The following is a 27,905-nucleotide window of genomic DNA, read 5'->3' as shown; positions in this document are numbered from 1 at the left end:
GTGTACAATACAATGATGACATGTGTTTTTCAGGTGAAACAGCTACTGGTTTTGGGGGAATCAGCATTGATGGTCACCATTTTCACCATATTATTACTTTTCTAGCGAATTATTGGTCTTGCTACAAAACATCATGCCTAGTCTATGTCCATTATGTAGTCTGCCCTTACATTTGTACAGTACCACTTAAAAAAAAATGCATTTCATATATTGTGATTCAAAGCTGGTCTGAAGCAGGTTGTTGATGCATAAGCATGAATCCTAATTTTCTCAATGCCCGTTTTTGAGATTATGATAGTGTTGCCAAGAACCACATTTTTAGGTAACATAGTTTGGCACTATTCTCTCTTGGAGGGATGGGGGATATTTCTATTAAAAAAAGTATATATTTTAGATTTTCCCTAAGCTGATTTTGCTGCTATGTAGTAATTCTCGCAAAACTTCGTAAAAAAATATTATGAGCATCAGTAAGTTATCAAAGTGGATGTAGCAACTTAAAGTTTCTTCTATTGTATTCACAACTGCCTGACATGTTTATTTTGGTAAAATAAATATTTTGTGTGTTAAATGTGTTTCCACTGGCATTATTGTGTATAATCTTAAGAACACAATTCCTGTTATTTTATAAAGGTACATTTCTACCTGTGTTTTTTATGATGGTGTTTGTATTTATTTACCGCTATGAGGCAGTAATTTCTTTAGCGCAACTGTACGAAATAATGTACTGTGGTCTTTGATTGTATCAAGGATGTTTTACTAAACCAAGATAGACGACAGCCGACCCGATGGGAACAAAATTAGTCTAGTGGGCAGAACAAGCAAAGGAGGTGGGCAGAGTCAAGCACGAACTAGCAAGATCCTATTGGCGCGTCGGAGCAGCATCTGCATATTTCCGTTTAGGGAACGCTTACTTTATGAAGTGCGCGTGTGTAATAACTCAATTGGCATTTGGACTCCTAAACATCGCGATTTTTAAAAACTTTTGCAAAGAGTAAAGTCTACTAAACTTAGTCCACTCTTTTCATAACATATTCTAGTTTAGGGAACAGAAAACTGTATTGAGATCAAATGTTTCATCGATGAGAAAATTGCAGAACGTCGGCCAAAATCAATCTCGTTCCATCTTCTCCCACTGCCTGCCAGTCGGCTTCCTCTTACTACCATGGAAACACCAAGCAGACGCTTCACGTCTGTACATCCGCTAAAATATCTGTCTCATTGTTCTATCTGTGATTGTACTGCATGTCTGTGTCCGTCGTCAGAGACCGGTCGTCACTAGTTAAAGCAGCCACAAAGTCTTAATTAAGGCTCAACTCCGCCCATTTCTGCTATTTATTTGGTTAAAATCGGATTTAAAACCCAACCACAATACTAACCGTATACCTTACCCTAGCCTTAAATTAAGACCAAAAAGCAAAAATGTTGTAGACAATTTTGACTCTGTGATTGTGTTACCTAGTGTGGAAACCAGCTACGCAACCTCTTTAAAATCATCTAACTTTTTTTAGTGGATTGATTGATATTAGCGCGGTCGTAGGCTAAATCTACCGAAATGGGGAAGAGGGACAACAGAGTGGTGAGCAATGTGTTAAATAATCCAAATTGTGTGGATCTTTAGCTTTTTACGATTATTGGTATGCATGAAAACAAACGTGTTGGCTGTAGCTAAAAGCGGGCACTGAAAAATGTTAGCTAGGCCATCTAAGCTAGTTATTGTAGCTAAGTGTGCAGGCAAATTTAATTTCAATTAAACCATATCAAAGATGCACAAAGCGTATGTTAAAATAACTACAATTTGTTTATCGAACGAATATAGCTAACTAGCTAGGCAAACTAACCTGGCAGATACAGAATAACAAGTTAGCAGGTAACTAACAAGAAGGACCGATATCCGTGCCAGAAGAGAATTAAACCTATCTATTTAGGTCGGTTTATGTTTAATAAGATAGGATGTAGCTATCTACCTGTCTGTTAACATAATCCAAAGAACGCGGACGAATAAACTAATGTTACAGTAGTTAGCTCGAGTTCATCAATTCACTATCTGCTACTAATTTACTGTATGAATTTTTAAACATATATTTTTACGGGAAGGCCATAGAGTTGTCATTGACCGCCTTGGACTTGTTTGACCCTAATAAAAGTTACTGATCGTACCAAGATAATACAAGTGATGGTTCGTTCGTAAATCTACTTCGATTTTCACATCACTTTTAGTTTGAGTGCCAGAGGCCGCGGAATAATTGAGGTCTTTACAAACACCATTAACTTTTTTATGACCGGTGTAAGTAAACGTCGGCAAAAGAATCTGAACAAAATTGTTGCCATAAATTTGTCACTAACCCTCATGATAACATAAAGGCACTAACCAGCTCTGCTAGGGCGAGTAACATTTTCACTAAGCGGTTATTTAATTTGTCTGGAAGTAGCTAGCCAACTTTTGCCAGTTCGCTTGGGTGCTTGACTGTGGTTGAGCTCAGATCAACACTGCTCCTCGGCCAGAGCGTCCAGTGTGCACGCTGAACGCACTCTGGCACTCCACAGTTCATTTACGAACACACCCTTTCCAATTCCTGTCTAGCTAGTGTTATTATCTATGCCAAGAACACACAGAATGTTGTTTGGCAAGGTGTGTTTTGGGGATGGTAGCCAGATGTCAATGTTGAGATGTCTGGTCTGACTGCCTCCCTCTGTGTTTTTAGTCTTATGTGAACCCAATAGCTGCATCACGTGCCAATGGACCCGCACCCAATGCAGGACCCTCTATCCAGGATTACCTGAGCAGACCACGGCCAACATGGTAAGCATTAAGATGACACGTAAGGACTCAGGCGTTGTGCCTGAAAAGCTCTCCAGGTTATACAACTGGTGAGTTGAACATCTGTCATTAATGTTGCTGAAGAGTGTCCATGGGTATATGGTGGATCCCTATTACCTTCTATGTGTGTAAATCGGGGTGATAAAGCATTGCTTTCCTGTAATACTAGGCTACACAGTGTGAAATGCTCCCTGCAAATCACAAGAAATTGTGGCCAGGCCCTTGTGAATGTTTGGGCCTAGGCCTACGTCACCATTTTTAATTTTTTTACATTTTATTTTACCTTTATTTAACCAGGTAGGCTAGTTGCGAACAAGTTCTCATTTGCAACTGCGACCTGGCCAAGATACAGCATAGCAATTAGACACATACAACAACAGAGTTACACATGGAATAAACAAAACATACAGCTCTTTCAGAACATCAGCTATCTAGATTTGGGTGAAGGAGTAATGGTGGGGGCTTTGGTGGGTTGCTATGGAGAGTGCCGGGTAGTTGACCGGGGTAGGGTAGCCAAGTGGAAAGCATGGCCAGCCGTAGAGAAATGTGTATTGAAATTCTCAATTATAGTGGATTTATCAGTGGTAACAATGTTTCCTAGCCTCAGAGCAGTGGGCAGCTGGGAGGAGGTGCTCTTATTCTCCATGGACATTAGTGTCCCAGAACTTTTTTGAGTTTGTACTACAGGATGCAAATTTCTGTTAGGAAAGCTACGGCTAGCTTTTTCAAACTGCCTGTGTATATTTGTTCCTAACTTACTTGAAAAGTTGCATATCACAGGGGCTATTCGATGCTAATGCAGAACGCCACAGGATGTTTTTGTGCTGGTCAAGAGCAGACAGGTCTGGAGCGAACCAAGGACTATATCTATTCCAAGTTCTACATTTGTTGAATGGGGCATGCTTATTTAAGATGGTGAGGAAGGCACTTTTAAAGATTAACCAGGCATCCTCTACTGACCGGATGAGGCCAATGTCATTCCAGGATACCCCGGCCAGGTCGATTAGAAAGGCCTGCTCGCAGAAGTGTTTTAGGGAGCGTTTGACAGTAATGAGGGGTGGTTGTTTGGTCGCAGACCCATTACGGATGCAGGCAATGAGGCTGAGATCTTGATTGAAAACAGCAGAGGTGTATTTGGAGGGCGAGTTAGTTAGGATCATATCTATGAGGGTGCCCGTGTTTACGGATTTGGGGTCTATAGTGGTCGGCAACAGTGAGAGACTTGTTTCTGGAAAGGTGAATTTTTAGAAGTAGAAGCTCGAATTGTTTGTGTACAGACCTGAATAGTAAGACAGAACTCTGCAGACTATCTTTGCAGTAGATTGCAACACCGCCTCCCTTGGCAGTTTTATCTTGGAGGAAAATGTTATCGTTAGGAATGGCGATTTCAGGGTTTTTGGTGTGGTCTTCCTAAGCCAGGATTCAGACATGGCTAAGACATCTGGGTTGGCAGAGTGTGCTAAAGCAGTGAGTAAAACAAACTTTGGGACTAGGCTTCTAATGTTAACGTGCATGAAACCAAGGCTTTTATGGTTACAGAAGTCAAGAAATGAGAGCACCTGGGTAGTAGGAGTGGAGCTAGGCACTGCAGGACCTGGATTAACCTCTACGTCACCAGAGGAGAAGTAGGATAAGGGTACGGCTAAAGGCTATACGAACTGGCCGTCTAGCACGTTCGGAACAGAGTAAAAGGAGCAGGTTTCTGGAAACGATAGCATAGATTCAAGGCATAGTGTACAGACAAAGGTAAGGTAGGATGTGAGTATATTGGAGGTAAACCTAGGCATTGAGTAATGATGAGAGAGATATAGTCTTTAGAGACGTTTAAACCAGGTAATGTCATCGCATATGTAGGAGGTGGAACAACATGGTTGGTTAAGGCATATTGAGCAGGGCTAGAGGCTCTACAGTCAAATAAGACCGTAATGGATGAGGCATATTGATATTAGAGAGGCATACGTAGCCAAGTGAACATATGGGTCAAGTGAGTGGTTGGGCTGGCTGGGGACATGGCCATTCAGACAGTTAGTAGGCCGGGGCTAACAATCTAGCAGTTAGCAGGCAAGCTAGCAGTTAGCAGACCTGGGCAGGCAAGCTAGCAGTTAGCAGACCTGGGCAGGCAAGCTAGCAGTTAGCAGACCTGGGCAGGCAAGCTAGCAGAAGGACCTTTGGGGGACGTCGCAATGGAGGTAAGTCTGTTTTTGCCTCTTCGTGCGGCGACGTCGATAGACCAGTCATGGATTAGTAGGGTTCCAAGTAGCTCTAGGTAGCTAGCAGGCCGCGGTTAGCAGAATGGGCCTTCAGCGGAAGGCCATCAGTTGTGATCCATTGTTGAGTGATGATGGTTTTTCTTCTGTCATCAGGGAAGAGGTGAAGGCGATCATAGAGAGGAAGAAGAAAGGCTCCAGAGCCCTGGCGGACTTTGAGGACCAAATGAACTCGGTATTGTTCAAATGTGTCTTCTTTATTTGACTGTTATTATACTGTACAAATTCAGTGTTTTTATATTTAGCTTACAGAAAACATTGCTATTTGCTTTTTATAGAATTGGAAGAAGGAGCTGGCGAAGAACAGAGAGAAGTTACTAGGTGGTGTTGACAAAGACAAGGAGAAAGAGGTAAGCTTCCAGTTCCATCCATGTTTAACATCTGAATACAATCATTTTGTTTTACTGTATCTACCTCTCACACCAAATCTTTGTTTTGTGTTTAGAAAAAGAAGAGCGAGAAAGGAAGGAAAGGAAAGAAATCCAACAGGGTGAGGAAAGCTGTCAATGTTTTGTTGAAGACTGGTGGTAGACATACTGCGGTAGTTTTATCTGCCCTTTAAAAATGGCAGCTTTACACTAATATATTTTTGTGTCAGCTACTGTCTTCAAATCTAATGAGCTCTGCTTTCATTGTGTTTGGTCAAGCATTCCTCTCCTTCATCCTCCTCATCAAGTTCTGATTCCTCAAGCAGCTCTTCCTCAGACTCTGAAGATGAGGTATGTGCCATAGATGTTGGTGACAAGTCTGTCAGCTTGTCCTACCGTTTACCATATGTCACCATATGGGCACCATAGAAATATAATTAATTAGACGTAATGATATTTCTATGGCGGGCACAAAAAGCTGTGTGAAGTACTGTGAATTAAATGTCCTGGAACTATTTTGATTTGGTTGGTTAATGAATATTGAGAAACCTTATTGTCCTACTGTAGCTAATTGTTTTTATCTGATGTCTGTGTGGTCAGAATGAAAAGAGCACCAAAAGGAAAAAGCGGTCCTCCAAGAAAGCATCGGATGACTCTACTGTAGAATTGGAGCCCAACGGCAAGGTTAGTTTGATATGGAGAATATTGCACCTCTTTCCTTACGTACTAAAATAAGTCATTTTAGTTTCAGACATTTCTGCACTCTTAGAAATGTATTTGAATCAAATCCATCTGGATATTTCTGGTCTCAGCCTTATGTTTTGGTTGGTGTGCACTATTCAACATTCACTTCTCAACATTCCATCTTTATCTTAGCCCTCACCATCATTGTGTTTCTGTGTTTGTTCAGCCATGGTTTGATTTCAGTTCATTCATTTGCAATATTTAACTTCTTTTTTTTTTTTTTACATGAGTTCTTCACTAAATCTAAATGTTTTTCTATGCAAGAAAGGTCTACTTTCCTCATTTTGTTTCTCTCCAAGAAGATGAAGACAAAATATGAGAAAGGGAAACAACATTTATCTGGCTGTTAGTCCTTCTATTTTGTGTATTTCTGCCTGAATGTGTGTTTGAACATGCTGAGCTGTAAATGAACTTGCCGGGCTGCAGGGAACTGAGGCCTGTAAATGTTTGCCCTTCAGGGTGAGAAGAGCCGCGGGAAGAAGAGGAAAGCTGAGCGAAGTCGTAAAGACTCCTCCTCAGAGTTGTCCGCTGACTCCGACATGGAGGTTGTAAGTGTTTTTACTCTTCATTTGCCATGTTTAATGAAAATGTGTTCTGTATTGATTTTAGATGACTGCTTACAGTGGGGGGGGAAAGTATTTAGTCAGCCACCAATTGTGCAAGTTCTCCCACTTAAAAAGATGAGAGGCCTGTAATTTTCATCATAGGTACACTTCAACTATGACAGACAAGATGAGGGGGGGAAAATCCAGAAAATCACATTGTAGGATTTTCAATGAATTTATTTGCAAATTATGGTGGAAAATGAGTATTTGGTCAATAACAAAAGTTTATCTCAATACTTTTTCATTGCCAACAAAGGGTATATAACAGAGGTCAAACGTTTTCTGTAAGTCTTCAAGGTTTTCACACACTGTTGCTGGTATTTTGGCCCATTCCTTCATGCAGATCTCCTCTAGAGCAGTGATGTTTTGGGGCTGTTGCTGGGCAACACAGACGTTCAACTCCCTCCAAAGATTTTCTATGGGGTTGAGATCTGGAGACTGGCTAGGCCACTCCAGTACCTTGAAATGCTTCATACGAAGCCACTCCTTCATTGCCTGGGCGGTGTGTTTGGGATCATTGTCATGCTGAAAGACCCAGCCACATTTAATCTTCAATGCCCTTGCTGATGGTAGGCTTTGTTTCTTCGGTCCCAGCTCTCTGCAGGTCATTCACTAGGTCCCACCTTGTGGTTCTGGGATTTTTGCTCACCGTTCTTGAGATCATTTGACCCCACGGGGTGAGATCTTGCGTGGAGCCCCAGATCAAGGGAGATTATCAATGGTCTTGTATGGCTTCCATTTCCTAATAATTGCTCCCACAGTTGATTTCTTCAAACCAAGCTGCTTAACTATTGCAGATTCAGTCTTCCCAGCCGGGTGCAGGTCTACAATTTTGTTTCTGGTGTCCTTTGACAGCTCTTTGGTCTTGGCCATAGTGAAGTTTGGAGTGTGACTGTTTTGAGGTTGTGGACATGTGTCTTTTATACTGATAACAAGTTCAAACAGGTGCCATTATTTCAGGTAACGAGTGGAGAACAGAGGAGCCTCTTAAAGAAGTTACAGGTCTGTGAGAGCCAGAATTCTTGCCTGTTTGTAGGTGACCAAATACTTATTTTCCACCATAATTTGCAAATAAATTCATTAAAAATCCTACAATGTGATTTTCTGGATTTTTTTTTTCCCTCATTTTGTCTGTCATAGTTGAAGTGTACCTATGATGAAAATTACAGGCCTCTCTCATCTTGCTAAGTGGGAGAACTTGCACAATTGGTAGCTAACTAAAGACTTTTTTGCCCCACTGTATATGATTTAAATCCTTTTGCTCCAGGGCACACTGTAGGTCATCCGTAGTTGCGGGAACTGTTTTGTATCCTATATCATTGTGAAATACTATACTTTGTGATTGGATGTTAGGAAGCTGTCACAGGAATTTCCCAGCCATTGTGGTTTTGTAAATTTTTGCAATGTCTCCTGTAGGGTGAACCCAAGAAGAGAAAGACGAGAAGGAGAAAGACAAAATGACAGCAGTAGGTGGTTATTATTTTTTTTTAAGTCAGTCAAGCATACAGTAACCACAGGATGATGACGGCCACTGCCTTTTTGTTTTTGCCAGACAGATGTTTACTGGTGTCCGGCATGTCAGAAATGGTGTAAAAAAGATATCTCAGCAAAAAGAGAAACGTCCTCTCACTGTCAACTTTTATTTTCAGTAAACTTGTTTTAAAAAATTATGCCTTTGTTCTCCCCAATTTCCTGGTATCCAATTGGTAGTTAGTCTTGTCTCATCGCTGCAACTCCCTTATGGACTGGGGAGAGGTGAAGGTCGAGAGCCATGCGTCCTCTGAAACACAACCCAACCAAGCCGCACTGCCTCTTGACACAATGCCCGGAAACCAGCCGCACCAATGTGTCGGAGGAAACACTACGCCTGGTGACCTGGTCAGCGTGCACTACACCCGCCCCGCCACAGGAGTCCCTAGTGCGCGATGAGACAAGGATATCCCTGCCGGCCAAACCCTCCCTAACCCGGCCAACGCTGTGCCAATTGTGCGCTGCCCCATGGGCCTCCCGGTCGCGGCGGGCTGTGACAGAGCCTGGGCTCGAACCCAGAATCTCTGGTGGCACAGTTACCCTAGACCACTGCGCCACCCAGAAGGCCCATTTTCGGCATACTTAACGTGTAAATATTTGTATGAACATAAGATTCAACAACTGAGACATAAACTGAACAAGTTCCACAGACATGTGACTAACAGAAATGGAATCATGCGTCCCTGAACAAAGGGGAGGGGGGGTCAAAATCAAAAGTAACAGTCAGTATCTGGTGTGGCCACCAGCTGCATTAACTTGTTGCGACGAGAAATCCCGTATCCGGGAGCGTAATTATAGCCTCAACCTCATTACCATAACGCAACGTTAACTATTCATAAAAATCGCAAATTAAATTAAATAAATATATTGGCTCACAAGCTTAGCCTTTTGTTAACAACACTGTCAACTCAGATTTTCAAAAAATGCTTTTCAACCATAGCTACACAAGCATTTGTAAGAGTATTGATAGCTAGCATAGCATTAAGCCAAGCATTCAGCAGGCAACATTTTCACAAAAACAAGAAAAGCATTCAAATAAAATCATTTACCTTTGAATAACTTCGGATGTTTTCAATGAGGAGACTCTCAGTTAGATAGCAAATGTTTAGTTTTTCCAAAAAGATTATTTGTGTAGGAGAAATCGCTCAGTTTTGTTCATCACGTTTGGCTAAGAAAACCCCCCGAAAATTCAGTCATTACAACGCAAACTTTTTTCAAAATTAACTCCATAATATCGACAAACATGGCAAACGTTGTTTAGAATCAATCCTCAAGGTGTTTTTCACATATCTTTCGATGATAAATCATTCGGGGAAGTTGACTTTCTCTTCTGAATCAAATGGAAAAGTGCATGCACCTGGAGATTACGCAATAGTTTTGATGGAAGACACAGAGCGGACACCTGGTAAATGTAGTCTCTTATGGTCAATTTTCCAATGATATGCCTACAAATACGTCACAATGCTGCAAACACCATGGGGAAACGACAAAGTGTAGGCTCATTCCTTGCGCATTCACAGCCATATAAGGAGACATTGGAACACAGCGCCTCCAAAATCTGGCTCACTTCCTGTATGAAATTTCATCTTGGTTTCGCCTGTAGCATTAGTTCTGGGGCACTCACAGACAATATCTTTGCAGTTTTGGAAAAGTCAGTGTTTTCTTTCCAAAGCTGTCAATTATATGCATAGTCGAGCATCTTTTCGTGACAAAATATCTTGTTTAAAACGGGAACGTTTTTCATCCAAAAATGAAATACTGCCTCCAGAGGTTCGTGGTTAAGTACTGCAGTGCATCTCCTCCTAGTGGACTTGTCTCATCGTCCTCTGGTGACTCCCTGTGGCGGGCCGGGGCACCTGCAAGCGGACATCGGTTGTCAGTTGAATAGTGTTTCCTCCAACACTTTGGTGCAGCTGGCTTCCGGGTTAAGCGAGCGGTTTGGCGGGTCATGTTTTGGAGGATGCAAAACACCTGGGAACCTGGGGGAATAAACAAGCTCCGACTGGGGGAAAATCGTTTTGAACGGTCATCCAACTCGGAATTCCAAGTCGGAAACTCGGACACCTTTTCTAGAACAGACTTTCCGACCTAAAAATCACAGACGTCATGATTTGGCCTCGTTTATTTTCCGAGTTCACAGTTGTCTTGAAAGCAACATAAGGACCGGTGGACTAGAATCAAACCATCTAGCAGAGTTTTTATTTAATCTAAATAAACGTCAATAAGGAAACCACAAGTTGTCAAGTGAGGCCGAACTGAAAAATGTGCCTATGAAAATGTACTTTCATTTTGTACACCCTGCTGGCCTTCTATGTATCATTTTTACTTGACAATCACATCTTTCTAAAACTGCATCGCTAGCTACACAATGAGGTAATTTTGGGACTTTTATGCTAGTGCCATGATGCGTGTCATCTGATATGATGGTCACTTCTCTTGCCATCCTCATAAGTTGGGATTGTAAAAATACAAGTCAAATGGTCATAATCACAAGGGACAATCTGTTAAATGTTATACAACTATGAATGATATCTATAAATTAATCTGGTTTCATTATTTAAGTGTTAATGTTTTAGCCATGATAATATTGTTATTTTTAGTGGATGAATGATTCACATTTATCCTTATCATCCATGACTCATCACGAAAAACTGTACAATTTTAATAAGGAAAAGTCTCAATGCATGACTTAATGTACGCTACCAGTCAAAGGTTTTGACACACCTACTCATTCCAGGGTTTTTCTTTATTTTTTTACCTTTTTCCACATTGTAGAATAATAGTGAAGACATCAAAACTAGGAAGTACCACATTGAATCATGTAACCAAAAAAATATATATATATTCTTTTGAGATTCTTCAAAGTAGCCACCCTTTGTCTTGACAGCTTTGCACACTCTTGGCATTCTCTCAACCAGCTTCGAAGTAGTCACCCGGAATGCATTTCAATTAACAGATGTGCCTTGTTAAATTTAATTTGGAATTTATTTCCTCCTTTAATGTGTTTTGAGCCAATCAATTCTGTTGTGACAAGGTAGTGGTGGCACACTCCAGACACAATTTACAAATGAAGTATTGTGTTTAGTTAGTCCACCAGATCAGAGGCAGTAGGGATGACCAAGGATGTTCTGATAAGTGTGTGAATTGGACCATTTCCCTGTCAAAATGTAAAAATAACACTTTTCTTTCAGAATGTTTTACAGTAAAAGTTAGCAAAATATAAGTAGTAAAGTACAGATGCCCCAAAACCTACTTAAGTAGTACTTTAAAGTATTTTTTACTTAAGTACTTTACGCCACTGTGAAAGACCAAGTCCATATTATGGCAAGTACAGCTCAAAAAAATCAGAGGAATGACTGTCCATCATTACTTTAAAACATGAAGGTCAGCCAATAGCCTCAGACATTGCAGCCCAAATAAATGCTTCAGAGTTCAAGTAACAGACACATCTCAACATCAACTGTTCAGAGGAGACTGCGTGAATCAGGTCTTCATGGTCGAATTGCTGCAAAGAAACCACCACTAAAGGACATCAATAATAAGAGACTTGCTTGGGCCAAGAAACATGAGCAATGGACATCTGTCCTTTGGTTTGTCCAAATTTTAGATTTTTGATTCCAACAGCTGTGTATTTGAGAGACAGAGTAGGTGAACGGATCGCAGGTGTGGGGGTGCTTTGCTGGTGACACTGATTTGATTTAGAATTCAAGGGACACTTAACCAGCATGGCTACCACAGCATTCTGCAGCATTACACCATCCCATCTGGTTGGCACTTAGTGGTACTGTCTTTTGTTTTTCAACAGGACAATGACCCAACACACCTCCAGGCTGTGTAAGGGCTATTTGACCAAGAAGGAGAGTGATGGAGTTCTGCATCAGATGACCTGGCCTCCACAACCATCAAACCTCAACCCAATTGAGATGGTTTGGATGAGTTGGACCGCAGAGTGAAGGAAAAGCAGCCAACAAGTGCTCCGCATATGTGGGAACTCAAAGAATGCCAAGAGTGGGCAAAGCTGTCAAAGGCAAAGGTGGCTACTTTGAAAAATATAAAATCTATTTTGATTTGTTCAACACGTTTTTGGTTACTACACGATTCCATATGTGTTATTTCATAGTCTTGATGTCTTCACTATTATTCTACAATGTAGAAAATAGTAAAAATCAAGAAAAACCCTTTAGTGTCCAAACTTTTGACTGGTACTGTAGGGCAATGCAACATCATTTGACTAGGGTCATAAAATATACAGTTCCTTCAGAAAGTATTCACACTCCTTGACTTTTTCTGTATTTTGTGGAGTTATTCCTGAATTTAAAATGATTTAATTGAGATTGTGTCACTGGCCTACATTATTACCCCATAAAGTCAAAGTGGAATGATTTAAGTCAAGTATTCAACCCCTTTGTTATGGCAAGGCTAAATAAGTTCAAGAGTTGCATGGACTCTGTGTGCAATAGTAGTGTTTAACATGATTTTTGAACGAGTACCTCATCTCTACCCCACACATACAATTATCTGTAAGGTCCCTTAGTCGGGCAGTGAATTTCAAACACAGATTCAACCACAACGACCAGGGAGGTTTTCCAAAGCCTCGCAAAGAAGGGCACCTATTGGTAGATGGATTTTAAAAAAGCAGACATTGAATATCCATTTTGAGCATGAAGTTTAATTACACTTTGGATGGTGTATCAATACACCCTGTCACTACAACGATACAGGCGTCCTTCCTAACTCTGTTGCCGGAGAGGAAGAAAATGGTGACTTTAAAACGGTTACAGAGTTTAATGTCTGTGATAGGAGGATGGATCAAAAACATTGTAGTTACTCCACAATACTAACCTAAATGATGGAGTGAAAAGAAGGAAGCCTGTACAGAATACAAATATCCCTGTTTGCATTAAGGCACTAAAGTAAACCTGCAAAGAAAGGAACTTTGTCCTAAGTACAAAGTGTTATGTTTGGGAAAAATCCAACACATCACTGAATACCACATATTTTCAAGCATGCATCATGTTATGGGTTTGCTTGTCACCAGCAAGGACCAGGGAGGTTTTTTGTTGTTGATAAAAAAATAATAGAATAGAGCTAAGCACAGGCAAAATCCTAGGGGAAAACCTGGTTGTCTGCTTTCCAACAGACACTGGGAGACAAATTCACCATTCAGCAGGACAATAACCTAAAACAAGGTCAAATATACATTGGAGAAGCTTACCAAGATGACATTGAATGTTCCTGAGTGGCCTAGTTACAGTTTTGACTTAAATCGGCTTGAAAATCTATGGCAAGACTTGAAAATGGCTGTCTAGCAATGATCAACAACATAGTGACAGAGCTTGAAACTTAGAAAGAATGTGCAAATATTGTACAATCCAGGTGTGCAAAGCTCTTAGAGCAGGGATGTCAAACACATTCCACAGAGAGCCGATTAGCGTCTGCAGGTTTTTTGTTTTTCCATTCAATTCAGACCTAGACCACCAGGTGAGGGGGAGTTCCTTACTAATTAGTGACCTTAATTCAATCAAGTACATGGGTGGAGCGAAAACCTGCAGAAACTCGGCCCTCTGTGGAAAGGTGATTCTGGCATGTATTGACTCAGGGGTGTGAATACTTATGTAATTGAGATATTTCGGTATTTAATTTTCAATAAATTTCCCAAAAAATCTATAAACATGTTTTCGCTTTGTCATTATGGGGTATCGTATGTGTACATGGGTGAGAAATAACCACATTTTAAGCCATTCTGAATTCTTAAGGCACTGTAACAGTTGCGGAATGGAGGTCATTAAATCTCAGGGGGTGGGCATTAAAGGGCTAATCTGCATTTGAAACAATAATGTCCGCCTGCCTATATTTTGGTGAAAGGCTGAGGGATGGGCCTGGAGAAATGTAACCACTTGTCGGGATGTGATTTAGGGTGTGTTATCTAGGGGAATTGTATATCTATGTTGGCCTGATATGGTTCCCAATCAGAGGCAGCTGTTTATCGTTGTCTCTGATTGGGGATCATATTTAGGTAGCCATTTTCCCCATTGTGCTTTGTGGGATCTTGTCTATGTATTGTTGACTGTGAGCACTAGTCTAGCGGCACGTTTTGGCCTTTGAAGTTTTCATTTCTAAAAGGATGGAAACATCACGCTGCATCTTGGTCTACTCCTTATGACGAACGTGACACCACTCTCAAATTCATAAACGGAGCTTTGGATGCAAGGACTGACCATCCATGATATCAAATTAGCACTTTGAAGCCATGCAGTGTTTTTTTTTTACATAAGTAAAACAAGCTTACACCCTCCAATGTGGCTGAATTAAAATAATTCTGCAAAGAAGAGTGGGCCAAAATTCCTCCATAGCGATGTGCCAGTTATCGCAAATGCTTCATAGCAGTTGTTGCTGCTGAGGGTGGCACAACCAGTTATTAGGTTTAGGGGGCAATTACTTTTTCACATAGGGCCATGAAGGTTCGGATAGCTTTTTTCCCTTAATAAATAAAATGATCAGTTAACTGCATTTTGTGTTTACTTGGGTTATCTTTGTGTAATATTCAAAATTGTTTGACCTGAACCATTTAAGTGCGACAAATGTGCAAAACAATAAGAAATCAGGAAGGGGGCAAATACTTTATCACAGCACTGTAAACACCATGGGACCACGCAGCTGTCATATCGCTCAGGAAGGAGACACGCTCTGTCTCCTAGAGATAAACGTACTTTAGAGCGAAAAGTGCAAATCAATCCCAGAACAACAGCAAAGGCTCTTTTGAAGATGCTGGAGAAAACAGGTACAAAAGTATCTATATCCACAGTAAAACGAGTCCTATATCGACATAACCTGAAAGGCCGCTCAGCAAGGAAGAAGCCACTGCTCCAAAATGTCCTCTGGTCTGATGAAACAAAAATAGAACTGTTTGGCCATAATGACCATTGTTATGTTTGGATGAAAAAGGGGGAGGATTGCAAGCCGAAGATCACCATCCCAACCGTGAAGCACTGAGGTGGCAGCATCATGTTGTGGGGGTGCTTTGCTGCAGGAGGGGCTGGTGCACTTCACAAAATAGATGGCATCATGAGGGAGGAAAAGTATGTGGATATATTGAAGCAACATCTCAAGACATCAGTCAGGAAGTTAAAGTTTGGTTGCAAATGGGTCTTCCAAATGGACAATGACCCCAAGCATACTTCCAAAGTTGTGGCAAAATGGCTTAAGGACAACAAAGTCAACGTATTGGAGTGGTCATCACAAAGCCCTGACCTAAATCCGGTAGAAAATTTGCAGGCAGAACTGAAAAAGCGTGTGTGAGCAAGGAGGCCTACAAACCTGACTCAGTTACACCAGCTCTGTCAGGAGGAATGGGCCAAAATTCACCCAACTTATTGTGGGAAGCTTGTGGAAAGCTAGCCAAAACATTTGACCCAAGTTAACTTTTTATGGCTGCAGGGGCAGTATTGAGTAGCTTGGATGAAAAGGTGCCCATTGTAAACGGCCAGCTCCTCAGCCTCAGTTGCTAATATATGCATATTTTTATTAGTATTGGATGGAAAACACTCTGAAGTTTCTAAAACTGTTTGAATTATGTCTGTGAGTATAACATAACTCATATTGCAGGCAAAAATCTGAGAAATTCCACTTCCTGTTTGGATTTTTTCTGGTGTTGGCAGATTTTTCACCAAGCGCTCATTGAAATTACAGCGAGATATGGATGTGTTTTCACTTCCTACGTCAATAGAAGTTTGTCTGATGACTGGGGGGTCGAATGTGAAGGGGGGTCGAATGAGACAGGAAATAGTCACCACTGCCACGAGTTGACCATGCTTTCACTATGTGCGTTCACAGGGGAAGGACCTGCGTTCCACCGATCATCTGAAGTCATTCTAATTCCCCGGTTGGAATGTTATTCAAGATATATGTAAACAACATTCTAAAGATTGATTCAGTACATCGTTTGACATGTTTCTATTGACTGTTACGGAACTTTTGGACATTTCGTCACGTTACAGTGGACGCGCTTTGTGACTTTGGAATTGTTTACCAAACGCGCTAACCAAAGTAGCTAATTGGACATAAATAACGGACATTTTCGAACAAATCAAGCATTTCTTGTGGACCTGGGATTCCTATGACTGCATTCTGATGAAGTTCATCAAAGGTAAGGAAACATTTATCATGTATTTTCTGGTTTCTGTTGACTCCAACATGGCGGCTAATTTGGCTAATGTTCTGAGCTCTGTCTCAGATAATTGCATGGGTTGCTTTTTCTGTAAAACTTTTTTAAATCTGACACAGCGGCTGCATTAAGTAGAGGTATATCTATAATTCCATGTGTATAACTTGTATTATCATCTCCATTTATGATGAGTATTTCTGTTGAAACGATGTGGCTAAGCAAAATCACTTGATGTTTTTGGAACTAGTGAATCTAATAGGCTAATGTAAACTCAGATTTTTTTATATAAATATGCATGTATTGTGTCACATGAAGTCCTATGAGTGTCATCTGATGAAGATAATTCAAGGTTAGTGATTCATTTTATCTCTATTTCTGCTTTTTGTGAATGCGATATTTCGCTGGAAAATGTCTGTGCTTATTGTGGTTTGGTGGAGACCTAACATAATCGTTTGTAGTGCTTTTGCTGAAAAGCATATTTGAGATCGGACACTTTGGTGGGATTAACAACAAGATTACATTTAAAATTATATAAAACAGATTTCTGTGGTTTGAATTTGGCGCCCTCTATTTTCACTGGTAGTTGTCATATCGATCCCGTTAGCGGGATTGCAGCCCTAACAAGTTTAAAGGCAGTGCTACCAAATACTAATTGAGTGTATGTAAACGTCTGACCCACTGGGAATGTGATGAAAGAAATAAACACTGAAATAAATCATTCTCTCTACTATTATTCTGACATTTCACATTCTTAAAATAAAGTGGTGATCCCAATTGACCTAAGACAGGGAATTTTTACTCTGATTAAATGTCAGGAATTGTGAAAAACTGAGTTTAAATGTATTTGGCTAAGGTGTATGTAAACTGGGTTTCCCTTTGTAGTACTTAATATTTTTCAAACCCTGCCACATCTGACGAGCGTCAGAGCCGGTGTAGTAGGATTCAATTTTAGTCCTGTATTGACACTTTGCCTGTTTGATGGTTCATCTGATGGCATAGCGGGATATCTTATAAGCATCCGGATTAGTGTCCCGGTCCTTGAAAGCGGCAGCTCTAGCCTTTAGCTCGGTGCAGATGTTGCCTGTAATCCATGGCTTCTGGTTGGGAAATGTACATACGATCACTGTGGGGAGGTGAAGAGTGTGTCATGGGACAGATTGGTATCAAAGACAAAAGGGGAAGGAATATTTAAGTCCTTTATGAAGTTTGAGCTGTAAGGCACTGTGATCATTGTACATGCAGACTCACATAAGACTCACATAATGATTAACAAAGGGTCTATAAAGCCAGCTGGTGCTATTGGCAAACTACTTCTGGATTCGTCATTGACATAAGTTTCTGTTCATAAGGAAAGTTACTTCCTCATTATTAAAAGTGGGAGTATCAAACCTAATGTGTACAGAGCAGCATTTTGGTTAAGGAGTCTGTCACCCCATTGTGCTGTGTGTAACCTCATGACAGGAAGTGTTTAAATCCCTGAGCTGAGACTAACGACAGGGTAAGTGAGATTTTAAAAAGGAGAAATCATTTAATATTAAACAATGAAATTAGAAATCACTCCGTCACAAACTAAGGAGAATTAGTAAACAATTAGTAAACAACAAATTCATTACATTTTTCAAATTTTAGTCAAAGTTTAAATCTTCTGAATTTAGATGCATGTGAAACTGAAAGTGAACTAAGACACTCATATTAGTGCTGTGACTGTGTCTCAGTTTCCTTTCAATCATATACGGTAAGATATATTGTTGGAAATTCCCCTAGCTTGTGATGATCAAGTAAACATCTTAGATTATGTACTATTAAAAAAATCTTCATAAAATACATTTAGAACTCAATCTACTCCAAAAAGCCTCTAAACTCTTTGTTTATTCTCAATCCTTTAGATGTGGAACATAGCTGCATTGGTGTTAGTGGTGGCAGGGACTGCCTCTTGCTACATCACCTGCCCTGATGGAAAGGTCTGCTCTGATCAATCAACTTGCTGTTTGACTAAAGAAGGATACGCCTGCTGTCCAGTTACCCATGTGAGTAACCAGGGTTCACACGAGGGCAATTTGTAGCCTGGTCCCAGATCTGTTTGTCATGCCAACAACCGTAGCAGTTGAAACCAGGCAATTTGACATCCCTAGTAAATGGGATTCTCAGCAGCACAACGGTTGTAAAGACAGGAAAAAGAAACCAGCATAATAGTACTGTTGTTTCCTTCACCGTTGGATGACATAACCAATGTTTCAGTTAAAAGACCTTGTGTTTAGAGAGTTGTGTGCGAGCAAAGATCCCACAACAGGTATTCGGCGCATATGAGGTTACCACAATATGCATCATCAAAGGGCACACGCATTGGTTGCCTGTGATGCATATTTTGGTACCTGATCGTGGACCTTGTTTTCCGGTTTGGAGACCTTTCTGTGAAAGTCTGTAAAGGCCTTCTTGATGCCCACCTTATGGCCATAAAAAATAATGAATAGAGAAATATTTCCTGAACACTGGTACGCTATTACATTTTAACCTAAGAGTATGACATTGATGGTGTGGTTTTCTGTTATTTTAGCAGGTTCCGTGGACAGCACTTGTTCAGGCCTCAGACAGCACCCCACAGGCTGGAGTCATTCGCTGTGACACAAAATTCTACTGCCCTTCTGGAACCAGCTGCTGCAAGGGACTGACTGGCAAATGGGACTGCTGCCCATTCCCACTGGTAAATATACTGATGGAGACAGGGTTTAGAGGGGATTTGATAAAACTGTTCTTAAATACCACTGAGCTATCATTTGATAAAGTAGTAGTATCAATGTTGCATGTTTATTAACATAATGAAAATATAATCTGTAATGCATATACAGAGCAGTGTGACATGTTTTAATGACATTAAGATCATGCGCAAGATAATGCGGATTTTATGTCACTATCATGTTCTGAGACCTATTTCTTTTTTTTAGGGCACGTGCTGTGCAGATGGTCAGCATTGCTGTGAATATGGATACACCTGTGACCCAACCTCATTCAAGTGCAGGAAAGGTTACTCTCAGTTTCCTTCAGGTCTGAGGAATGAGGCTAAGCAGGACTGACGAGATGTCTTATTAATTATAATGTTGTCACTGTACTGATATTGGATTGAACAAACAGATTTGATAGTTTAGCTAACCAAACCATTAGTCCTAGCTTGCTATTATGAAAATCTAATTCAACAATGTTTTCAATTCTAATTTTGCTTTCAAAAGCAACTCAAACATAAAACATGTCAAAATGAACTATAGCCATTGAATTCTACCCTGCAGATATACCATGCTTTATAGGAAAATAATGCAAGCTCTAGAATGCCCTTCAAGCCAATCAGAAACGAGTGTTCAACAATGTCATGGTATAACATTACATGTTGAAAGAATGTTGAATCATGCCACCCACTCATTCATTGCATTAAAGACAGATCAATACACTTCCAAATAAATGACATTCTAAGAAAAAACTGTTTTTCTTTGTTCAGTAATCTATGTATCATTCATTGTATCAATCTCTACCGGCTATATATTGTATCATTACTATTACTCACTATCTGAGCACGTGGAATGGAGTTACTATGGTAACAGGGTGTCAACATCAAGTAGTTGTGTTTTCATGTGGCCACTGCTAGTTAACCCGTCAGCAATCCTGCATCCTATCAACAATGGCTGAAATGTCTGCTATGAATAGAAAATTGATTCAGAATCTCGCTGAAACTCTTTCTAAACAAGTCAAACACTGTAAGTGTCTTTTTGGATAATTGTGGCAGAAATAGTCAAAGTTTATGTCCTGACTAGTTAGCTAGCTAACGTTAGCTGAACTTCTAACAATACATGCTTATTAACTAACTAGTTCCTAACTCTGCAGTTATCTAGATACAGTAGCCAATGTTATCGATTAACAAAGCTTGAAAACTAAAACAAGTAATTGCTCCTCCAACCAAAACTGTGCTGCCCCATACATTTAACGTGGCAACACTGCTTTTTAAAATGGAGAATGGGAGGTGCTATAACCTTGTTTTGTTGGGATCATTTTTATTTTATTTATATAACCTTTATTTAACAAGGCAAGTCAGTTAAGAACAAATTCTTATTTACAATGACAGCCTAGGAACAGTGGGCTAACTGCTTTGTTCAGGGGCAGAACAACAGATTTTTACCTTGTCAGCTGGTGTTTCCTTTCGGTTACTGGCCATGTCAAAGTTTGTTCTGTGTTCTATTCTTTGCTGTGTGTTTAGCAAGTTAATCAAATCCTACACCAGTCTATCTATGCAAATGGAATTGTGCATATGGAAGGAGTACAAACACTATTTTTGTCTGCAGTTAACAAAACAGAAGCAGAGTGTCTGATCCGACTGTTCAATGGTCTCCTGGGGGATCAGAGTGACAGGAGGGTAGGGAATGGCCTGGACAGAGGAAAATTCAGGAATATTCTACACAACACCTTTGGAATGACTGATGATATGATTATGGATAGAGGTATGCTTGTCTGTTTTGTTACATTTCTGCATGTCACATGAAAACGGAATAAACCAAAAAGATGATACTGATGACATACTGTGGTGGGGTATAGCAAAGAATCTCAACTCTCGTGTTGCATTTATATTCTAGTATTTCGTGCGTTCGACAAAGACAACGACAGCTACGTCAGTGTGAAAGAGTGGATTGAGGGACTATCAATCTTTCTCCGTGGAACATTGGATGAAAAGATTAAGTGTAAGAAATATTTCAATTGTATTATTAAGGCTTACACCCCATGTAGGCTATTTGACTATTATCTATTATCTACTATTAACTATCCATACTAACACAGTCCCACTTTTGATGCGTTCAGACTGCTTTGATGTGTATGACTTGAATGGAGATGGGTACATTTCCCGGGAAGAGATGTTCCACATGCTGAAGAACAGCTTGATCAGACAGCCCACAGAGGAGGACCCAGACGAGGGCATCAAAGACCTGGTGGAGATCACACTCAAGAAGATGGTAATTACAAAAATGGTATCTTCATTGTAGCTGGTTAAACCAGACTGAGTGCTGCACTACCCATGGCTTGATTTTCCAGGTTATCTTCATAGTACCCTGTGTTAACAATACCTGTATAACTCAGTCACAATTGACAAATTCATGCATCAGATTAAATATAGTGTATGAACATAAAATGCCAATGAGTTGTTTCCATCAGGACCATGACCACGACAGCAGACTGTCCTATGCAGACTTTGAAAAGGCAGTGAGAGACGAGAATCTATTGCTTGAAGCTTTTGGAACCTGCCTTCCCGATGCCAAGGTGACCATTGAAGTTAAGATGGTAAAAACAGTGTAATGACTTGTCTGTCTTGATTGGACAATATTTACCCTTTGTCTGACACGTTTTTTAAAATGTTGTGTTACAGAGCATATTGGCATTTGAGCAGCATGCATTCCAGGATACACTTGAGCATTAAGGACAACACTACTTTATTCATGAAACTGCAAAATATATAAACAAATAAAAATATATATAAAAACACTTCTTATACTCTGATGGGAAATATACAAATAAAACATGTCGAGAAAAGATGAAGTACTGTTTAATTGGTGTAAAGTCTAGGAACTTGTATGCAAATGTATGCATCATCTTCTGTGTGATGCTGTCCGTTTCGGAACATGTAGTCTGTTCTGTCGTTCTGCCCCTGATCAAGGCAGTTAACCCACTGTTCCCCAGGCGGCGAAGACGTGGATGTCGATTAAGGCAGCCCTCCACACCTCTCTGATTCAGAGGGGTTGGGTTAAATGAGGAAGACACATTTCAGTTGAATACATTCAGTTGGACAACTGACTAGGTATCACCCTTTCCTTTTTCCCTGTTAGATTAACTTCCGAGGCTTTCCTGGCTTTGTCTTCTTCTCTGTTGGCTTGACTTCAGGAACTGATGCTACCTGAAAACAAGGAAAGAAATTAATTTACTGCAGTATCACTCACACTTGAATTGTAATACTGTATGAAGTTGTGACTGTGAGTGACCAATTCTGGAAAGAAAATGACCACAAATATACCTTTTTCAATGTATTTCTGACCATGTTGGCCGTTGTGTTCAATGACTCATCCACCATATCCATCTTAGGCTACTCTGGTAGTTTGGTCCAATGAGGGTTTCATTTTTGTCCACAATGCCAAAAAGTCTTTACTCATTTCTACCATTTTCTGTTCTCCAAATGTGTGGTCCTTGGAGGGTACTGCAGGGGGTGGATTCTTACTCAGTCTTTTCAACATCCCTCAGTTTCCCCCAGAAGAGGAGGGAGTGCCACTTATATTGGGTGCCTGCTGCAGTTTATTATGAAATTATGCAATGACCCAATTTTGTCCTCTGTTGGAATAGTCCTGCATTGGTTTGCCTGATAACTATAAGACCAATCATAAAATTGAGCACATCTGAAGCTAAGCAGGGTTGGTCCTAGTGACCAGATGCTGCTGGAAGTGGTGTTGGAGGGCTAGTAGGAGACACCCTTTCCGCTTGTCCTGACTCTCTGTGGTCACTAAAAAAAGATCCCATGGCACTTCTCATAAGAGTAGGGGTGTTAACCCCGGTGTCCTGGCTAAATTCCCAATCTGGCTCTTGTACAACCATGGTCACCTAATCATCCCCAGCTTACAATTGGCTCAATGGTCAAAGTCTCTTCCTGATTGCCGGTATCACTGGATTTCTGATCATCACCTTAAGAAGTCCTGGCTGTGGTAGTGTAACAGTATAACTTTAGACCGTCCCCTCGCCCATACCCGGGCGCAAACCAGGGACCCTCTGCACACATCAACAACAGTCACCCACGAAGCATCGTTACCCATCGCTCCACAAAAGCCGCAGAGCTCTTGCAGAGCAAGGGGAACAACTACTACTTCAAGGTCTCAGAGAAAGTGACGTCACCGATTGAAACGCTATTTAGCGCGCACCGCTAACCAAGCTAGCCGTTTCACATCCGTTACACTAGCAAATGTATTTGAAGACATGGGCTTTTTTCTCTTCATCCCCCTGGTCCTGTTCTTTTGTTCCACAACCAAACAAGACAAATTGAGAATCATACAGTATGTGTCAACTAACTGCATCATAATAGTAATGCTTATGTCAGGTAACGAGACTCCAAGTTGATGGTGTACACCTGCAGATGCAATATAGCATGATGGTAAGATAAAGAAATACAAAACAAGAAATTGCACAGTGGCGACCGAGCTAACTTGCTAGCCAAGTATTGAGCATGGATACAGAATTTCGCTGAAGGAAGGTCTCTTCTTCTTTAGGTCTCCTTCATTTTCTATAATTTGTTCGCGAGGGGCACATATTGTGTTGCTCATGGTGTTTATAAACCTCTGGAGTGCTCCAACTTCAGCTGTTGAAAACCCAAACCTGAAGTAGTTTCCCAGACAAAAATAATTGGATCTGAGGTAATTGATGTGAGCGTCTCTGTGAGAAAAAAAATCGGATCAGCTACTTTTGCCTGCACATAATGCATAACTGAATGCACAAGTAATCTAGCTAATTATCTAGCTACTTCATTTGCGTTTAGATCATATTGCCAACATATTTAGTTATGTTGGGAAATAATGGCATCTAATCTGTCACATTGGTTTTTAACAACACGAAAAGCTGCTTTCTTCAACCGCTTTCTTGGTAACACAGCTCTCGCTTCACCAGGTTTTCTTTTTGTTTGTTTCAAGTTATAATTATACTAGCTAACTTGCACTTGTGACCATTTCATGTCATGTCTTCTAGTTAGTCTGATAGTTTTTTTTTTTGTGGAATGCCACGTTTCCCATGTTTGTTCATGTAATTATCTTCTGTGTTATACAGAACCTGGCTCTGGAGCTGTCATGTGGTCATGATGCCCATGTGTTCCTCAGCTGGACCAGAAGCAGAGGCCCTGCCAACGAGGAGGACCATAAAGTAGAGTTGAGCAGGCAACTGGGAGAGAAGCTTGGACTCAAAGATGGAGAGCAGGTAATGATGTCCCACTCTTTACTAATTCTCTTGTTGCCCATTCCCCAAACTCATACCTTTACAACCTCTTCCACTTACTAACTCGTGTTGTATGGTTTCAGGGCTTCAAGCGGGAATGCCAGCAGGTCCTGTCTGTACAGCAGGTGTTTGTGGACCCACTCACCTCTGACGACTTGGAGATCCTGGTGAGTACCTGTGTTTAGAGTGGTCTTTGTGTCATTGACATTGTTGATACATTGTTGAAGGAGACTAAATCAACCCTGCCGTGTCCTCAGGAGCTCCACAGTGCAGCAGCTCCTGGAGCAGAATCGAGTGGTGTTTCCTGATGCAGTGTTTCCTGTGTGGGTGGACCAGAGAACACTCATCTACATCCGAATCGGGTCAGCACTGATTTTCGCTTTATAATTTTTTCAACATCTACCAGCTATGAACTCAACAGCTCATACAAAGAAAGAGTTGATGTAATACTATCCTCCATACTCTTCTTCTTCTGCAGCTTCAGTCTCCCCAACTGTACCATAAGGTCAATCAGAGCCGTTCACAGTAGAGGTCGGTCGATTATGATTTTTCAACGCAAATACAGATTATTGGAGGACCAAAAAAGCCGATACCGATTAATCGGCCGATTTAAAAATAAATAAATGCATAATAATAATAATAATAATTTTTCAAATGTATTTGTAATAATGACAATTACAACAATACTGAAATAACACTTATTTTAACTTAATATAATACATCAATAAAATCAATTTAGCCTCAAGTAGATAATGAAACATGTTCAATTTTGTTTAAATAATGCCAAAACAAAGTGTTGGAGAAGAAAGTGAAAGTGCAATATGTGCTATGTAAGAAAGCTAACGTTTCAGTTCCTTGCTCAGAACATGAGAACATATGAAAGCGGGTGGTTCATTTTAACATGAGTCTTTAATATTCCCAGGTAAGAAGTTTTAGGTTGTAGTTATTATAGGACTATTTCCCTCTATACCATTTGTATTTAATTAACCTTTGACTATTGGATGTTCTTATAGTCACTTTAGTATTGCCAGTGTAACAGTATAGCTTCCGTCCCTCTCCTCGCTCCTCCCTGGGCTCAAACCAACAACACAACGACAACAGCTACCACATCGAAGCAGCGTTACCCATGCAGAGCAAAGGAAACAACCACTCCAAGGCTCAGAGCGAGTGAAGTTTGAAACGTTATTAGCGCGCGCTTACTAGCCAGCCATTTCACTTCAGTTACACCAGCCTCATCACGGGAGTTTATAGGTTTGATGTCATAAACAACACAATACTTGACGCACAACGAAGATCTGCTGGCAAAACGCATGAAAGTGCTGTTTAAATGAAAGTTTTACACACCTGCTTCTGCCTACCACCGCTCAGTCAGATACTTAGAAACAGTGGGGCAAAAAAGTATTTAGTCAGCCACCAATTGTGCAAGTTCTCCCACTTAAAAAGATGAGGCCTGTCATTTTCATCATAGGTACACTTCAACCATGACAGACAAAATGAGAAAAAAAATCCAGAAAATCACATTGTAGGATTTTTAATGAATTTATTTGCAAATTAAGGTGGAAAATAAGTATTTGGTCAATAACAAAAGTTTATCTTAATACTTTGTTATATACCCTTTGTTGGCAATGACAAAGGTCAAACGTTTTCTGTAAGTCTTCACAAGGTTCACACACTGTTGCTGGTATTTTGGCCCATTCCTCCATGCAGATCTCCAGATATTTCTCGATTTTTTTTTCTCATTTTGTCTGTCATAGTTGAAGTGTACCTATGATGAAAATTACAGGCCTCTCTCATCTTTCTTTTTAAGTGGGAGAACTTGCACAATTGGTGGCTGACTAAATACTTTTTTTGCCTCTCTGTACTTGTATGCTCAGTCAGATTATATGCAACACAGGACACGCTAGATACTATCTAGTAATATCATCAACCATGTGTAGTTAACTAGTGATTATGATTGATTGTTTTTTATAAGATAAGTTTAATGCTAACTAGCAACTTACCTTGGCTTACTGCATTTGCGTAACAGGCTGACTCCTTGTGGAGTGCAACGAGAGAGAGGCAGGTCATTATTGCGTTGGACTAGTTAACTGCAAGATTGGATCCCCCGAGCTGACAAGGTGAAAATCTGTCTTTCTGCACCTGAACAAGGCAGTTAACCCACTGTTCCTAGGCCGTCATTGAAAATAAGAATGTATTCTTAACTGACTTGCCTAGTTAAATAAAGGTGTAAAAAAAATATATAAATTTTTTAATTGGCAAATCGGCGCCCAAAAATACAGATTTCCGATTTGTTATGAAAACTTGAAATCGTCCCTAATTAATCGGCCATTCCGATTAATCGGTCGACCTCTAGTTCACAGAGCTGCATGTCTCTCCTAAAATCTGTGCTGGAACTGTGGACCGCTTCGGCGCTCCTTTTAGAACATCCTTACTCAATCAGAACCAGCCAATCCACAGGCGGCTGAACTTTGACCTCTCACCCTCCTCCAGGTCCTCTCTGGAGAGCATTCAGAAGACTGGACTTCCTGTAGAACAATGTCCCAACGCTGCTGGCCTCCAGTGCCCCCAGCAGTGGGGCGGGATAGCAATCCTAAAGAACATGGTCAGGTACATGCTAACATGGAACTATGACCCAGTGAGAGTCTCCCCCATCTCCAACATCTCTTCCCTCCTCAGTGACTCAGTCTTCAGAGTATGCCGAGCACCGTCCATGTCTTCTGGCCCTCTGAGTGCCAGCCTTGGGGTTGACCTCATTCTGACCTGCGGCCAGCCGATGGGAGTGTAATATCAATGGTGGCTAGCCAGCTGTGACGTATGGCCTACTGTCCAAGGTGCTCTCTCCCAAGAGGGTGAGAGAGAGGGCCAAGCTGGCCATGGAGAAGAAGAAGAGTGGAGGTGCTGGTGGTGCTCCCCAGCCTGGTGATGATGCAGGGGACAGGGAAGAGGAAGCCGCTGTACAGTCGTGGCCAAAAGTTTTGAGAATGACACATTCATTTTCAAGGTTTGCTGCCTCAGTTTGTATGATGGCAATTGGCATATACTCCAGAATGTTATGAAGAGTGATCAGATGAATTGCAATTAATTACAAAGTCCCTCTTTGCCATGCAAATGAACTGAATCCCCCAAAAACATTTCTACTGCATTTCAGCCCTGCCACAAAAGGACCAGCTAACATCATGTCAGTGATTCTGGAGATCACTGTCATGCTGATTGAGTTTGAATAACAGACTGGAAGCTTCAAAAGGAGGGTGGTGCTTGGAATCATTATTCTGCCTCTGTAAACCATGGTTACCTGCAAGGAAACATGTGCCGTCATCATTGCTTTGCGCAAAAAGGGCTTCACAGGCAAGGATATTGCTGCCAGTAAGATTGCACCTAAATTAACCATTTATCAGATAATCAAAAACTTCAAGGAGA

At 40.8% G+C, this 27,905-nt stretch overlaps 3 protein-coding genes and 1 pseudogene across 5 annotated transcripts; all 4 read left to right on the top strand.

Annotated features, from left to right (window-relative positions):
* Positions 1-1,259: 1,259 nt before the first annotated feature.
* On the top strand, positions 1,260-12,599 carry LOC135551788 (protein FAM133-like). Of its 2 annotated transcripts, none has more exons than XM_064983015.1 (10): positions 1,260-1,576; positions 2,703-2,800; positions 5,182-5,260; positions 5,364-5,435; positions 5,531-5,575; positions 5,733-5,804; positions 6,054-6,137; positions 6,656-6,742; positions 8,219-8,268; positions 12,138-12,599. In XM_064983015.1, the coding sequence occupies exons 1-9, from the start codon at positions 1,553-1,555 to the stop codon at positions 8,261-8,263; spliced, it is 606 nt and encodes a 201-aa protein (XP_064839087.1). In that variant the 5' UTR covers positions 1,260-1,552; the 3' UTR covers positions 8,264-8,268; positions 12,138-12,599. The 2 variants fall into 2 exon arrangements, with proteins under 2 accessions (XP_064839087.1, XP_064839086.1); XM_064983014.1 differs by having other exon boundaries at positions 6,656-6,745.
* Positions 12,600-17,864: 5,265 nt separating this feature from the next.
* Positions 17,865-19,965, top strand: LOC135551786 (progranulin-like). Of its 2 annotated transcripts, none has more exons than XM_064983013.1 (4): positions 17,865-17,994; positions 18,383-18,523; positions 19,054-19,197; positions 19,439-19,965. In XM_064983013.1, the coding sequence occupies exons 2-4, from the start codon at positions 18,383-18,385 to the stop codon at positions 19,565-19,567; spliced, it is 414 nt and encodes a 137-aa protein (XP_064839085.1). In that variant the 5' UTR covers positions 17,865-17,994; the 3' UTR covers positions 19,568-19,965. The 2 variants fall into 2 exon arrangements, with proteins under 2 accessions (XP_064839085.1, XP_064839084.1); XM_064983012.1 differs by having other exon boundaries at positions 17,873-17,994; positions 19,051-19,197.
* Positions 19,966-20,064: 99 nt separating this feature from the next.
* On the top strand, positions 20,065-22,421 carry LOC135551785 (calaxin-like). Its single transcript, XM_064983011.1, has 6 exons — positions 20,065-20,239; positions 20,822-20,977; positions 21,110-21,214; positions 21,333-21,484; positions 21,684-21,788; positions 21,895-22,421. Exons 1-6 carry the CDS (start codon positions 20,164-20,166, stop codon positions 21,943-21,945), a joined length of 645 nt encoding a protein of 214 aa, XP_064839083.1. The 5' UTR covers positions 20,065-20,163; the 3' UTR covers positions 21,946-22,421.
* A 1,866-nt stretch (positions 22,422-24,287) lies between these two features.
* LOC135553273 (peroxisomal ATPase PEX1-like) lies at positions 24,288-27,373 on the top strand (annotated as a pseudogene).
* The last annotated feature ends 532 nt before the right edge of the window (positions 27,374-27,905 follow it).

The sequence above is a fragment of the Oncorhynchus masou genome, chromosome 13 (genome assembly GCF_036934945.1).
Source record: "Oncorhynchus masou masou isolate Uvic2021 chromosome 13, UVic_Omas_1.1, whole genome shotgun sequence".
Lineage (NCBI taxonomy): Eukaryota > Metazoa > Chordata > Actinopteri > Salmoniformes > Salmonidae > Oncorhynchus > Oncorhynchus masou.
This window is presented reverse-complemented; position numbering and strand designations above follow the sequence as displayed.